Source organism: Nerophis ophidion, linkage group LG18 (assembly GCF_033978795.1).
Source record: "Nerophis ophidion isolate RoL-2023_Sa linkage group LG18, RoL_Noph_v1.0, whole genome shotgun sequence".
NCBI lineage: Eukaryota > Metazoa > Chordata > Actinopteri > Syngnathiformes > Syngnathidae > Nerophis > Nerophis ophidion.
Genome location: NC_084628.1, coordinates 12,054,913 through 12,071,686, shown reverse-complemented (window position 1 = coordinate 12,071,686; position 16,774 = coordinate 12,054,913). Strand labels below are relative to the sequence as shown.

The window sequence follows — 16,774 nt, the reverse complement described above, 5'->3', positions numbered from 1 at the left end:
TTTACGATTTGTTTGTTAGTCCGTCATCATCCTTGTGCTGTGTGGTAATAATTGTAAAATCCCCAATATCTGTATGTTCACCTTCAGGGCGAGAACACTGTTTTTGTAGACAACTACCTGGCTTGTTTTTGAGAACAGAGCCATCAATATTTATAGCTGCGTCGTCCTTCCTCAACATCCTGGTGGACTTACGGATGGGATTTGTCGGACAAGTTTGTACTTTTACTGTGCCAGTTTTCCGGTATAGAGTTATTACCTATTTCAAGGTTGGTATATTTCTGTCTTTATAAGAGCATTTGTTCGATTTGTGTAGAGTTTTTGACATCTTATAAAACATGTTTATGGTGCATGAATGGTGGTTTGTCTTTGTCTGCAGCCTGCTGGTATTTGAACGAAAGAGGGTGAAGCTACACTTTAAATCGGCCCCTCTTACAAAAAGCATGCAGCAGTTAGAGCAGTTCAAAAATAACAACAAAATATCAGCGTTTTTTTTTGTTAAAAACCAAAGTGTGCTTGAAATTGCGCTGCTGAGAGCCAAGAACCTTGTAAATGAATAAGGCCGCATGGAAATTAAGCAAATTGATAGCCAACACACGTGAATCAGAGTTCAATTATGGCGCAGTTTTATTTTCGCGACCGGCTTAATTTGGGAAGTGGATGTTAGCGCAGGAAAATAAAGCAGCTATGCTAAGCTGTGCTGAGCGCCTTACCTGAGGAGTCAGTCGAACAGGAAGGAGGAGGGAGAATGCAGACGCTAAAACATTTGGACGACATCTAGAATGACCACAATTAAGACATTCTCACTTTAGACCAGGGTTGTTTAATTTAATTGTTTTAAGGGTGACATTTCCAGAAAGCTTTTATTGTCGCTATTTTTATTCCAAGAACCAGCATCCTTTGTAGTGCGAATTTCAGTCAATTTCTTTTTTCAGTTACGGATTAAAAAAAAAAAAAAAGCTTTTGTGCAAAATACAAGTATCCACCGCAATAGACTGCTGGCCTTTAGGAGGTTAAAATGTCAATGCAATTATGAGCCAAAACGCTTACAGTAGTCCTTGTTCTTTCATGCAACAAGAGTGCTTTAGAGGAGGTGTGTAAAACTTGTTTTTATTAACCGCCAGTTATGACTACTTTTAACAGTAAAAAATACATACTGTATATATATATATATATATATATCTTTTTTTTTTTTTATATATATCCATCCATCCATCCATCATCTTCCGCTTATCCGAGGTCGGGTCGCGGGGGCAACAGCCTAAGCAGGGAAACCCAGACTTCCCTCTCCCCAGCCACTTCGTCTAGCTCTTCCTGGGGGATCCCGAGGCGTTCCCAGGCCAGCCGGGAGACATAGTCTTCCCAACGTGTCCTGGGTCTTTCCCCGTGGCCTCCTACCGGTTGGACATGCCCTAAACACCTCCTTAGAGAGGCGTTCGGGTGGCATCCTGACCAGATGCCCGAACCACCTCATCTGGCTCCTCTCAATGTGAAGGAGCAGCGGCTTTACTTTGAGTTCCTCCCGGATGGCAGAACTTCTCACCCTATCTCTAAGGGAGAGCCCCGCCACACGGCGGAGGAAACTCATTTCGGCCGCTTGTACCCGTGATCTTATCCTTTCGGTCATGACCCAAAGCTCATGACCATAGGTGAGGATGGGAACGTAGATCGACCGGTAAATTGAGAGCTTTTCCTTCCGGCTCAGCTCCTTCTTCACCACAACGGATCGGTACAACGTCCGCATTACTGAAGACGCCGCACCGATCCGCCTGTCGATCTCACGATCCACTCTATATATATATATATAAATATATATTAGAGTTGTCCGATAATATCGAACTGCCTATATTATCGGCCGATAAATGCTTTAAAATGTAACATCGGTAATTATCGTATCGGTAATTCCACAACTGTATATATCGGTTGATATCGATATTGGTAATTAAGAGTTGGACAATATCGGAATATCGGATACCGGCAAAAACGCCATTATTGGACATCTCTTATATATATATTTTATACATTTAATTGTTTTTACATAGACTGCAAAAAAAAATCTGTAGAATTTATGTGCTTTTTACAACAGATTACGGTAAATGCAAAAACAGTACCACTCTTTTACTTGCCTGATTTACTTAAGGTTCGCGTGTACTAAACCATATGCAAACTCTGTCTGTGTTAAACTGCAACATATACACCCACAATACTGGGTGGGGAAACTGCAAATGTAATATTTATTAGGATAAATGTGATTCATCAACACTCATTATAGTTTTGCGAGCCGTATTGTAGGTTTTACTTGGCACGTGTCCGAAAGACTTGCAAACTGACAGTTCCACACACGACTGCAGGATCAGTGCTCACGCTGCAAAGACAGACGATAGAAAGACGAGAATCCTCCGGTCAAAAATAATGTGATTCAGAAAAGGTGTTAGAGATTATAGATGTGTGCTGCTGGTTCAACACATCACACACATGAATGTGCAGAAAACAATAGTCTCTGTGGTAAAAGCCCCGTATGCACACAAAATCCTCACTTAAGTAAGGCGGTCTGCAGCGCTTTTTTAATTGCACATGCAGGCTTGGTAGATAACATAATAATACGATTGGCAATAAATGATACAAGGGCGCCAGACTTTGTGTGTCTCCTTTTTGACGCCACAATACATTATATTACTTTATTTTATTTCCACATAAAAAAAACCAACACATTTTTAAAGTGCAGCGGCTAATATATTGCCACGGCGTGCCGCCGCAATCCAATACACTAAGGGTAATATTCGCTAACAAAAATCTAGAATAAAAGTAAAAGTCATTTGTCATTTATAGGTATTTTGCATTGTTTTCTGCTATGTTTTGTGTTAATATTTTTGTGTGCCCGGACCAAATTATTTTGGTAACACGTTAGTATGGGGAACATATGAACCATTAATTAGTTGCTTATTAACATGCAATATGTAACATATTAGCAGTTAATTACTCATTATTAAGTACTTACTAAGAACTTATTAATGCCTTATTCTGCATGGCCTTATTACACAACCAGTAAGCCATTAAACGAGAGTAATAATAATAATACTAATAGTATATATTTTTTTAGCATAGCGCTTTTCAGAGTACCGTATTTTCCAAACTATAGGTTGCAGTTTTTTTCATAGTTTGGCCGAGGGTATGACATATGCTCCGGAATGACTTATGTGTAAAATTATTAACACATTACCGTAAAATATCAAATATTATTATTTATCTCATTCGCAGAAGAGACGAAGAAAATGTCAGCAATCGTCACAGACACGTCAGCAATCGTCACATACACGTCAACCAATAAGAATTTGGCGGGGGAGGGTCGTGGCAGAAATGCATTGTGGGTCATGGAATGCTAACTGCTATATGCTATATGCTACTGACGTAGCTATTAAAATGGATCATTTTATTGTTGGCGTTAATTTATAAAAACTGAGAAGGGCTGAACAAAAATGGCACTGAAAAGGAAATCACGTACTGCAGATTACAAGCTGGACGTAGTGAAATATGCAGCAGAAAATGACAAGAGGAAGCGGCGCATACCTTTGGAGTTGGCAGAGTTGTTTAGAAGCGACATTGAGGAAGAAGATTTCATCGGATTAATCGATTAGGAGTGACAGATTGCTTGGTAAACGTATAGCATGTTCTGTATGTTATAGTTATTTGAATGACTCTTACCATAATATGTTACGTTAACATACCAGGCATGTTCTCAGTTGGTTATTTATGCCTCATATAACGTACACATATTCAGCCTCTTGTTCACTATTCTTTATTTATTTTAAATTGCCCTTCAAATGTGTATTCTTGGTGTTGAATTTTCTCAAATAAATTTCCCCCAAAAAATGCGACTTATACTCCAGTGCGACATATACATGTTTTTTTTCTTCTTTATTATGCATTTTCGGCCGGTGCGACGTTTACTCCGGAGCGATTTATAATCCGAAAAATACGGTACTCAAAGGCACTTTACAGGATAAAAAATAAAAAAATAAAACAGTTCAAAGTAATAATATAAAATACAGGAAATATAAAAGTAGTACATTGTAGAATATGTAATAATACTGGACATTTACAAGACAGGACATTACAAGACAGAGAAGACTAATCACTGTTTAAAAGCAGAGTCTTCCCTAACCCTATGTTGATAAGCAACTAATTAATAGTTCATATGTTCCTCATACTAAAGCAGGGGTCGGGAACCTTTCTGGCTGAGAGAGCCATACAAGCCAAATATTTTAAAAATTATTTCCGTGAGAGCCACATATTTTTTTTAAGAATGAATACAACTAAATGTGTGCATTTTTAAGTAAAACCAACATTTTTAGAGTGTAATAAGTGCTATGATCTGCTGCCCGGATCATATTATAATTAGATTTTTGAGTCTTTTGTGCTTTCTGTTTGTTTTGGACTCCTTCGGTTCCTGTTTGTGCACCTCTCAGTTGGTTACCATAGTTACCTATTATTTTCACTTGTCGCTTGTTCCGGACGCACACCTGTGTTTTGTAATCACTGACATTATTTAAGCCTGCCTTCTCCCGTCAGTCCGTCTGGCTTTCTAGTTTTGTCTTCGTAAAACAAGTAACAACATTATGTTTCCTGCTCGCTACCTGCTAGTTTCCACGCAAGGCTCTTTATTTTCTAGCTCCCATGCTAGCTCTTTTAGTTGTTTGCCTTAAGTGCTATGAGCATGTTTTTCTTTGTCTGTTCATTTTTCCTCCCTGCACGCTGTGTCCGAAGCCCGTCTGCATTCCTGGGAGAACGAGCCCCACATCACCATGCGCCCGGGTGGTTACAATAAGTCTCATATTCTTTTTATTAACAGTGTTATTCTGAGGCTAACCAACAATAAATAAAATACTTCTTACCACTAATGCGGTAGAAACCAGATGGATTAATTAAAATGGATGAAAATGTTTCATATTTTGAACGTTAATTTTTGATTGATGCTTTTCTTTATTAGTAGATTGCACAGTTCAGTACATATTCCGTACAATTGACCACTAAATGGTATCACCCGAATACGTTTTTCAACTTGTTTAAGTCGGGGTCCACGTAAATCAATTCTTGGTACAAATATATACTATCAACATAATACAGTCATCACACAAGTTAATCATCATAGTATATACATTGAATTATTTACATTATTTCCAATCCGGGGGGTGGGATGAGGAGCTTTGGTTGATATCAGTACTTCAGTCATCAACAATTGCATCAACAGAGAAATGTGGACATTGAAACAGTGTAGGTCTTATTTAGTAGGATATGTACAGCCAGCAGAGAACATAGTGAGTTCAGATAGCATAAGAACAAGTGTATACATTAGAAGTACATTTGAGTTGTTTATAATCCGGGGAGATGGGATGTGAATGGAGGAGGGTATTAGTAAAGTGTTGAAGTTGCCTGGATGTGTTGTTTTAGAGCGATTTTGAAGGAGGATAGAGATGCACTTACTTTTACACCTGTTGGGAGTGCATTCCACATTGATGTGGCATAGAAAGAGAATGGGTGAAGACCTTTGTTAGATCGGAATCTGGGTTTAACTTGGTTTGTGGAGCTCCCCCTGGTGTTGTGGTTATGGCGGTCATTTACGTTAAGGAAGTAGTTTGACATGTACTTCGGTATCAAGGAGGTGTAGCGGATTTTATAGACTAGGCTCAGTGCAAGTTGTTTTACTCTGTCCTCCACCCTGAGCCAGCCCACTTTGGAGAAGTGGGTTGGATTGAGGTGTGATCTGGGGTGGAGGTCTAAAAGTAACCGGATTAGCTTATTCTGGGATGTTTGGAGTCTAGATTTGAGGGTTTTGGAGGTGCTGGGGTACCAGGAGGTGCAAGCGTAATCGAAGAAGGGTTGAATGAGAGTTCCCGCTAGAATCCTCAAGGTGCTTTTGTTGACCAGAGAGGAAATTCTGTAGAGGAATCTCGTTCTTTGGTTGACCTTTTTGATCACCTTGGTTGCCGTTTTATCACAGGAAAGATTAGCCTCTAGAATGGAACCTAGTTTTGACACTGTGATTACCAGCGTTATTATTCATTACTTACCGTGTTAAGCAATGTCAGCTAAGATTTATCTGAGAGCCAGATGCAGTCATCAAAAGAGCCACATCTGGCTCTAGAGCCATAGGTTCCCTACCCCTGTTATAGTGTTACCATTATTTATTTTGGAAAATATTGATTCATTTTTTTGTACAATTTGGTCTTTGTTGAAAGGATTACTATCAAAAAAACTGAGGTAGCACTGTAATTATGTCGTGCAACGTGGCAGATATTAATTGCATTTCTCTTTGTTATGCATACAAATGTTATCGCAGGCGAATGTGTGTGCGCGGCGGGTTTCGATTTTTGAAGTCCTTCTATTTCTATTATGAAATGTGTCATTATCTTGGGAGAAGCGATCGCATTACAGTCGTTTTCGACTCGGCCATGCTTCAATGTGCGTGACCAATCTTGCCATGACCTGGCCCACCCCTTCCAATCTTGCCTGACTGTGTGATAATGGTTATTTTACAGCTCCGAGAGTTTTGTTTTTTTTATGTTGCGCTGATGGCAACCAGATGACCCGGACACATCATCGCATGCGGGCAGACTAAATACCGGCAGTGACATGAGAATTTGAACTGTCCAGATCACGTCATGCTTGCCTCTTGTGATAAATATAATGAAAAGAAGAGCCCGCCTGTCATAATGGTTCTTCTGAATAGCATTTTCTGCTTTATTAGTCATACTTAATGGTGTTGAAGGGGCCCGCAAGTGATGCAAAAAAAAAAAAAATCCTTCCCTCTCTCTCTTTCTCGCGCTGGGAGCAAAAAAAAAAGACTCCTCGACAATCCAGGCCCCAAGTATTTTACACATTGAGTATTCTTTCTTTGGTTTTAAAGGGAGATTGCACATGCTCTCATCTGGAAGACGGATGGCCAGAAGCAAGCAATCACAGTGGCGGAGACAGTGAGAGGCAGCCGGATGACAATTGGGTTCATGTTAGATGGATCTTCCATTTCATATTTTCTCATACATAAAGGATTCCCAACTAATTCATCCACACGTTTGTACAGGAAAACTAATGGCAAGCTGTAGTGTCAACTACAATCTGATTTGCTCCGATTTAGGAACAACTCTTGCTATAAGAAATGTATAATTCAAGTAATCTGTAATAAAGAACGTGGTTGAGTGTGTGGAATTAATTGAGGATTCATCACATGTTCAAGCACGGCCTGACTCTAACCTGCAGAGGCGCTGTTGATTCAATCTAAACTAGTTCACGATTAAGTTAAAGGCCTACTGAAACCCACTACTACCGACCACGCAGTCTGATAGTTTACATATCAATGATGAAATATTAACATTGCAACACATGCCAATACGGCCTTTTTAATTTACTAAATTGCAATTTTAAATTTCACGGGAGTTTCTTCTTGAAAACGTCGCGTAATGATGACGTGTACGCGTGGCGTCACTGACTGTAAGGAAATATGAGCGCTGCACACACACACAGCTAAAAGTTGTCTGCTTTAACCGCATAATTACACAGTATTTTGGACATCTGTGTTGCTGAGTCTTTTGCAATTTGTTCAATTAACATTGGAGAAGTCAAAGTAGAAAGATGGAGTTGGGAAGCTTTAGCCTTTAGCCACACAAACACACGGTGATTCCTGGTTTAAAATTCCCAAACATGGATCCCAACCGAATGTCAACCAGCAGGTTTCGGTGAGAAAATTGTGGTAAAAAGTCGCTTCTTACCGGAAATCAACTGAGCTTGCGCCGTCCATAAAGCTGCCGTAGACTTCCCTGAGACACAGGGGTCAAGACACCCGTGGACACACCCCTCCGACTATCAGGTACTATTTAACTCACTAAAACATTAGCAACACAATAGAAAGATAAGGGATTTCCAAGAATTATCCTAGTAAATATGTCTAAAAACATCTGAATCCGTCCCAATGCAATCGCGTTTTTTTTTTTTAGTCCGTCGCTATAAATATCCTCAAACACAAATCTTTCATTCTCGCTCAAATTAATGGGGATATTGTCGTTTTCTCCGTCCGAATAGCTCTTTTTGTTGGAGGCTCCCTATAAAAACAATGTGAGGACGTGAGGAGCCATCAACGGGTGACGCCATCGTCTGCGACTTACGGTAAAGACAAGGCTTTTCTGTTAGCGACCAAAGTTGCGAACTTTATCGTCAATGTTCTCTACTAAATCCTTTCAGCAAAAATATGGCAATATCGCGAAATGATCAAGTATGACACATAGAATGGACCTGCTATCCCCGTTTAAATAAGAAAATCTCATTTCAGTAGGCCTTTAAAGCTTCAGGCCCTTCTACATTTAGCCGGTTATCCAGGGTAAATCCCACCTAACCTTATCCTTGTCCAAACACACACTATGGTCATTCAATAACACTTGTATGTTTAATACGCCAACAATCCTTCAAGCGGTGTGGCTTCATAGCTTACCAAAGTCGTACAAAAACATTTTGATGGATTTTTGAGCGCTGTGTGTAATGTTCTATATTTTCAAAGGAACATTTACAATGTTGGTATTGTTCACTTGAGACCCATCATAGTGCAGCCTACTCTTATCTCTTATGTTAGACTGCCATCTACTGGTCACATGTATCATTACACCATATACCAAATAAAATAGCTACGAGGTGGGTAAGCTCAACCAAACGTATTCCTTAAATTAGGCGACCAGGTTATAAGGCGCACTGTCGAGTTTTGAGGGGGAAAAAAGTCTAGAAAAGTCTAGTAATCGATTACTTTTTGTTAGAATAATTATGTATATATTATCACACTAACTTTAGTATGCTTAAAGTCTGTTGCTTTAGTTATTAACTATTGTGCTCAAGTTAGACTTTTTCCAATCTAATCAAAAGTTATTGTCTGAGGGGTACCCTCAGCCACAGTTGTTATCTTTATTTTAGCCCGCTAACAGCCAAAGACTTCAAGGACCCCAACAAAGATAAGATGACAGCACGCAGACGAGATCGAGACATCAAGAACCTCAACGAAGATAAGATGACAACACGCAGACGAAGCGGGGGCAAGGCGAAATCACAAGGCCCCAGCCCATTCCATCACGTACTGTGCTTTGTATAATATATGTGACCACTCCTTTTAGAGGCGGCCTCAGTGATGTTGACTATGGAACTTTGAATAAAAAGAGGGACGCGGGAGCTGAACCTTAGAGCGTAGGGCGAGACTGTGATTAAGTGTTCAGCGCCGTGCGTTCTCCTCACGAGCTATATTGAAGTCTGTCTCTGCTTGGTTCCTTGCTTCTTGTCTGATTAATAGATGTCATCAGTGTTTGAACCTGGCACTTTTTCCAAGTAACAGTGACAATACTGTAAAAAAGTGTGAAAAGACAACTGTGAAACGTTATTTTCCACGAACCCCAGCGCTTATCGTAATGTTGAAGTCTTCTTTTAACTAAAGCAAATGTGTTCAATTTACAAAGAGGGTTTAAACTTTAAAGTTGATATCGATGTTTGCCAAAAGTATGTATTTTTTGACAAGCCTTCTGTTTTGTGAAGTGTGAAGTGAATTATATTTATACAGCCCTTTTCTCTAGTGACTCAAAGCGCTTTACATAGTGAAACCCATTATATAAGTTACATTTAAACCAGTGTGGGTGGCACTGGGAGCAGGTGGGTAAGTGTCTTGTCCAAGGACACATTGGCAGTAACTAGGATAGCAAAAGCGGGGATCAAACCTGGAACCCTCAAGTTGCTGGCACTGCCACTCTACCAACAGACCTAAACCGCCCCTTTTTGGGAGTTTCCAGAGTTTTCCTCTCCCGTGTTGTGCCCGTTCTTCCCAGCAACCTTTTGTCCAAATACTTTTCCCATACTTGAACATTCACAAAACAAATACTTGTATGAATTCAGGTGGAAAGATGAAAATGCATCCTCTTTCCAGAAGATATCTCTTTTTTTCAAATGCAAATGTAGTCAGGTGGTGTTTTGACTAATGCAACTGTGGGAGTACTTAACGTTGCTAAATTAGTCAAGTCATAAATTGCTTCCCAATATGCCTCCAAAAGGCATGCTTACAAAGGAGACAGAGGAAGGGCAAAAATACACGCCCTCCAAAAAAAAAAAATTAAAAAAAAAAGACGCCATAAAAAAGAAGAGTAATGTGCTTACGCTGGATGTCGATGGTGACACTGCTCTCCTTGCCGTTGGGGACAGCCTTGTTTGAGGCCTTACAGATGATCTGTTGGCCCGTCTCGATGTTTGACGGAGACAGGTAGAGAGTGCTCACGGTGGTTTCTCTCCTCCCGTCCCGGAGCAAAGTCTGCAGACCAAGAACATAGGGAAAAGGGCTTGCTTTAGGCTTAAGTCAGTTAGCGTAGTCCATTTGTTTTCTATATACAGCACCGCATGCCATCTGACTGTAGCACATGTGATGAGTAGGATCCTTTTCTCAAGACGTTAAAGTACATTCTTGTGTAAGTTTGTAGGTTGTCAAGATAATTACTGTATTTTCAGGACGATAAGCCGCTTCTTTTTTTCCCCACAGTTTGAACCCAGCAGCTTTTAAAACGGTGCTGCTAATTAATGGAATGTTCTTCTCTAACGGACAAAATGTTTGCTGTTGAACAAATTGTTTTTAGTAACCAGTTCCTCAGTGTCCGCCCTGAGATCAGTAGGTTGTGAGTTCAAAACCCGGCAGAGTATACTATAAAAACGGGACCCATTACCTCCCTGATTGGCACTCAGCATCAAAGGTTGGAATTGGGGGTTAAATCACCAAAAATGATTCCCGGGCGCGGCACCGCTGCTGCTCACTGCTCTCCTCAACTCCCAGGGGGTGAACAAAGGGATGGGTTAAATCCAGAGGACAAATTTCACCACACCAAGTGTGTGTTTGTGTGTCTATCATAGGTATTTTAACTTAAAGTTTTAATTCAACTTCGACAGACACACTGAAAATGTGTGTTATTGTTTGTGCTAGGGCGCCAATTTTGGGACGAGTTAGCTCAGTTCAGGTGCTACAGGTTTAAAATGTACTTCCTGTTTCGTGCCTTAAACTGGAAGTATTCGTCCATAGCATTTCTGCTCAAAGGGATTCTTCAGTCATCACTCCAAGGAATGTTTGTATGTTTTACAATATAACTAAAACAATTCCATCCATCCATCCATCCATTTTCTGCCGCTTATTCCCGTTCGGGGTCGCGGGGGGCGCTGGCGCCTATCTCAGCTACAATCGGGCGGAAGGCGGGGTACACCCTGGACAAGTCGCCACCTCATCGCAGGGCCAACACAGATAGACAACATTAACAATTCATACTTACTAAATTGTCCCATGTGTGATGTCTGCAGGAGTGTTGTCATGCATATTTGTACATGCTATCGTAATGTAATCAAGCTGGTGTCGTTAGCATTATTGAATATGCTAACACGTGTCTGTGTATGTATTATTTGTAGTATTTCAGTTTTGTAAATTCACCAAAACGTCATCATGGAGTTAACTGATTAGAGAGCTAGCTTCTACAGGTCTACATAACATGAAATGGTGGTTTCTTGGTGAAAATGTTACATAGATTATGTTTGACAGATCATCTTCAAGCCGCTTTCTGACAGTCGCTTCCGGATACGCCGTTTTGTGGGCGGTCTTATTTACGTGGCTCACCTTCGGCAGCCTCCTCTCCCCGTCATCTTTGTTGTAGCGGTGTAGCGTGCAAGGACGGGTGTATGGGAAGGGTCAAAAGATTGCGCTAAGTGTTGTAATGACATTCAGACTTTACTTAAATCAATCATCTCCTCATCCGGAAACAACAACAAAGGAAATGTGTCCTGTGAAAAACCATCCGACCGAAACTGTAATAACTAAAGTTCCTTGGGTGAACAATTAAACTCACTACACCGGTATGTTTTAGCTTTCATGGCGAGTTAACTGACAGAAATAAGTAAGAACTTTACACTACGTTATATTAGAAATGGCGACACCAGAGGATGAATGTCACATAACAAGAATATAGAGGAAAAAAAGGAGCTTATCAACTCGCAGACGCGCGCAATTTTTCAGGACTTATGCAGATCCCAAATACAGATCAGCAGGCACCAGAAGGTAAGAAAATGTACTTTTGCATAATATTGCGAAACAAACGCCAGATAATATGTCTTACCTTATACACACGCCATAATAATAATTGTATGTTTAATGCGTCCACAATCCTCCAAGCAATGCGGCTTCACAGCTTACCAAAGTCGTAGTAAAACATTTTGATATATTTTTGAGCGCCGTGTGTAATGTCCTATATTTTCAATGGAACATTTAAAAAGTTGGTGTTGTTTACCTAGTGTGTGTGTGACAATCATTGGTACTCTAACTTAACTTGGGGACGGCGTGGCGCAGTGGGGAGAGTGGCCGTGCGCAACCCGAGCGTCCCTGGTTCAATTCCCACCTAGTACCAACCTCGTCACGTCCGTTGTGTCCTGAGCAAGACACTTCACCCTTGCTCCTGATGGGTGCTGGTTGGCGCCTTGCATGGCAGCTCCCTCCATCAGTGTGTGAATGTGTGTGTGAATGGGTAAATGTGGAAGTAGTGTCAAAAAGCGCTTTGAGTACCTTGAAGGTAGAAAAGCGCTATACAAGTACAACCCATTTATTTATCATTTATAACTTAACATATTGCAATCATAGTGCAGTCCACACTTGTGTTATGTTTGACTGCCATCTACTGGTCACACCTATGATTACACGAGGTACCAAATACAAAAGTTTACAGGTGAGTAAGCTCAACCAAACTTATATCTTACATTAGGCGCACTGGGTTATAAGGCGCACTGTCGAGTTTTTAGGGGAAGTGAAGTGAAGTGAATTATATTTATATAGCGCTTTTTCTCTAGTGACTCAAAGCGCTTTACATAGTGAAACCCAATATCTAAGTTACATTCAAACCAGTGTGGGTGGCATTGGGAGCAGGTGGGTAAAGCGTCCTGCCCAAGGACACAACGGCAGTGACTAGGATGGCGGAAGGTGGAATCGAACCTGCAACCCCCAAGTTGCTGACACTGCGGCCACTCTACCAACCAAGCTAAACCGCCCCAACTAAACCGAACAACTAGATTTTTAAATGCGCCTCATAGTCGGAAAAATACGGTAATTTTCGCCCTAGAAAATATTTTGTTTCGTTGTTTGAGGTGTTTCTTTAAACCTTATGTTATATTTTGTTGTATTGTTATACTATTTGTATTAGCTTCTGTGCTCTCCTCTGAACAAAATATGGTTGTATCAACTCAAAACAGTACTAACTTTAAATCCTTTGCAATTTTACAGCTGTCGTTTATGTAAAGATTGAACACATTTGGTCTCAACATTGATCCATGCAAGTTCTAATTGAAGCTGCAGACGTGTGTTCTTGGCTGAACTATTGTTCAACTCTCTTCACTTCAGCCTTCCCGGTAAGGTCTATTCAGGTGTACTGGAGAGGAGGCTATGCCGGATAGTCGAACCTCGGATTCAGGAGGAACGGTGTGGTTTTCGTCCTGGTCGTGGAACTGTGGACCAGCTCTATACTCTTGGCAGGGTCCTTGAGGGTGCAGGGGAGTTTGCCCAACCAGTCTACATGTGCTTTATGGACTTGGAGAAAGCATTCGACCGTGTCCCTCGGGAAGTCCTGTGGGGAGTGCTCAGAGAGTATGGGGTATCGAACTGTCTGATTGTGGCGGTTCGCTCCGTCTACGATCAGTGTCAGAGCTTGGTCCGCATTGCCGGCAGTAAGTCGGACTCGTTTCCGGTGAGAGTTGGACTCCGCCAAGGCTGTCCTTTTTCACCGATTCTGTTTAAAACTTTTATGGACAGAATTTCTAGGCACAGTCAAGGCGTTGAGGGGTTCCGGTTTGGTGGCCACAGGATTGGGTCTCTGCTATTTGCAGATGATTTGGTCCTGATGGCTTCATCTGGCCGGGATCTTCAGCTCTCACTGGATCGGTTCGCAGCCGAGTGTGAAGCGACCGGAATGAGAATAAGCACCTCCAAGTCCGAGTCCATGGTTCTCTCCCGGAAAAGGGTGGAGTGCCATCTCCGGGTTGGGGAGGAGACCCTGCCCCAAGTGGAGGAGTTCAAGTACCTCGGAGTCTTGTTCACGAGTGAGGGAAGAGTGGATCGCGAGATCGACAAGCGGATCGGTGCGGCGTCTTCAGTAATGCGGACGCTGTATCAATCCGTTGTAGTGAAGAAGGAGCTGAGCCGAAAGGAAAAGCTCTTAATTTACTGGTAGCTTTACGTTCCCATCCTCACCTATGGTCATGAGCCTTGGGTCATGACCGAAAGGACAAGATCACGAGTACAAGCGGCCAAAATGAGTTTCCTCCGCCGTGTGGCGGGGCTCTCCCTTAGAGATAGGGTGAGAAGCTCTGCCATCCGGGAGGAGCTCAAAGTAAAGCCACTGCTCCTCCAGATCGAGAGGAGCCAGATGAGGTGGTTCGGGCACGTCCAACCGGTAGGAAGCCACGAGGAAGACCCAGGACACGTTGGGAAGACTATGTCTCCCGTCTGGCCTGGGAACGCTTCGGGATCCCTCGGGAAGAGCTGGACGAAGTGGCTGGGGATAGGAAAGTCTGGGCTTCCCTGCTTAGGCTGCTGCCCCCGCGACCCGACCTCGGATAAGCGGAAGAATATGGATGGATGGATCTATTCACACCCTACTGAGAACCAATGTCCTATCTTAGCATTTCAAGAAAAAAAAAAACACAGGAGGTTGCACCTATTACCTGTAACACAATTATATTTGGGTGGGAAAAAAAAACACATTTCAAGTGGCATTTGAAAAAGATTGACAATGACTGATACATAACTGACCGCGATGGAGCTTTGTTAAATTACAAACTTCAGCTCAGAGATTGCATGGATGACCCAAGAAAGAAAGAAATTAATGTTTGGTTAATACATCGCAGTACTGTACGCTATAAAACTACCCTTCAGGTACCGTGCAAACATGCCCCCGAGAGGATGAATCTAATTGGAATTTCTCATCACAGGCATTTTGTCCTTTAAAGCAGTAACCTTTAGAACTGTAGAAAGTCTTCCCACACTCAACGGCTGCTCTGAAAAGAAGTAAACGCTTCTCAAGTCTCCTTTTTTTTTTCCCCGTGCGTCTTAAGCGCCACGCTCCGCCGCATGTCTTGTCGTACTCGGCAAAGAACATCAATCTTCTTTGCAACGTTCATCTTCCTGAGCCCTCCATTGTGGAAGCCATCTGGAATCAGTAGGTAGCGGGCTGCGTAGCGTAGCGCCACGGAGTTGATGCTAACCATTGTGGGACAGAAATCAAACCACCAGACAAGAACAAATTGCATGGCAACGTGGTCAACCGCAAAAGTCAAAACACATTTCTTTCGGAGGGACTCACCGCTGGGAAGAATGGCAAACCCAAGAGTGGCAAAAACACATTCTGCCGTTTTTTTTTTGTTTGGGAAGAAAGGACGGCCTGCCCTGACCAGAAGAAGCTTTACTGCACTTTTACATTTGGATTTCTCTCACAAATCCTCGGAACACAGAATGGTATTTTGCTCCGCTCTGATGACCAAAGACGACTTTAGACAGATTTTCATGGCACTAAAATAGAGGAAAGCTTAGTGTGAACATCGTTTCTGCAAACCGAGGCCGGAATTATTTTATTGTGACTTTCTACGCTGACTTTTGATGAGCAAACTACCTGAATGATACCACACATTCATTTCAATTACCTTAATGCAGACCTTTTTTTAGCATTTAAATACAACCCCCCTTTCCATATGAGTTGGGAAATTGCGTTAGATGTAAATATAAACGGAATACAATGATTTGGAAATCCTTTTTAACCCATATTCAGTTGAATGCACTACAAAGACAAGATATTTGATGTTCAAACTCATAAACTTTTTTTTTTTTTGCAAATAATAATTAACTTAGAATTTCATGGCTGCAACACGTGCCAAAGTAGTTGGGAAAGGGCATGTTAACCAGAGTGTTACATCACCTTTTCTTTTAACAACACTCAATTAATGTTTGGGAACTGAGGAAACTAATTGTTAAAGCTTTGAAAGTGGAATTCTTTCACATTCTTGTTTTATGTAGAGCTTAAGTCGTTCAACAGTCCGGGGTCTCCGCTGTCGTATTTTACGCTTCATAATGCGCCTCACATTTTTGATGGGAGACAGGTCTAGACTGCAGGCGGGCCAGGAAAGTACCTGCACTCTTTTACTACAAAGCCACGCTGTAGTAACACGTGGCTAGGCATTGTCTTGCTGAAATAAGCTGGGGCGTCCATGATAACGTTGCTTGGATGACAACATATGTCGCTCCAAAACCTGTATGGACCATTCAGCATTAATGGTGCCTTCACAGATGTGTAAGTTACCCATGCCTTGGGAACTAATACACCCCCATACTATCACAGGTTTCTGGCTTTCGAACTTTGCGCCTATAACAATCCGGATGGTTATTTTCCTCTTTGTTCCGTAGGACACCACGTCCACAGTTTCCAAATATAATTTGAAATGTGGACTCGCCAGACCACAGAACACTTTTCCACTTTGCATCAGTCCATCTTAGATGATCTCGGGCCCAGCGAAGCCAGCTGTGTTTCTGGGTGTTGTTGATAAATGGGTTTTGCTTTGCATAGCAGAATTTTAACTTACACTTACAGATGTAGCGACCAACTGTAGTTACTGACAGTGGTTTTATGACGTGTTCCTGAGCCCATGTGCTGATATCCTTTACACACTGATGTCGTTTTTTGATGCGGTACCACCTGAGGGATCA

General features: G+C 41.7%; 1 protein-coding gene across 7 annotated transcripts in view; it reads right to left on the bottom strand.

Moving 5' to 3' along the window:
* Window positions 1-16,774, bottom strand: part of kirrel3b (kirre like nephrin family adhesion molecule 3b) — a 587,440-nt gene that overhangs the window by 147,034 nt on the left and 423,632 nt on the right. For all 7 annotated transcript variants that reach the window (XM_061878745.1, XM_061878746.1, XM_061878749.1 and 4 more), the window contains exon 7: window positions 10,168-10,318. In XM_061878745.1, coding sequence (XP_061734729.1) covers window positions 10,168-10,318 — 151 coding nt within the window. The remainder of the gene's footprint in view (window positions 1-10,167; window positions 10,319-16,774) is intronic.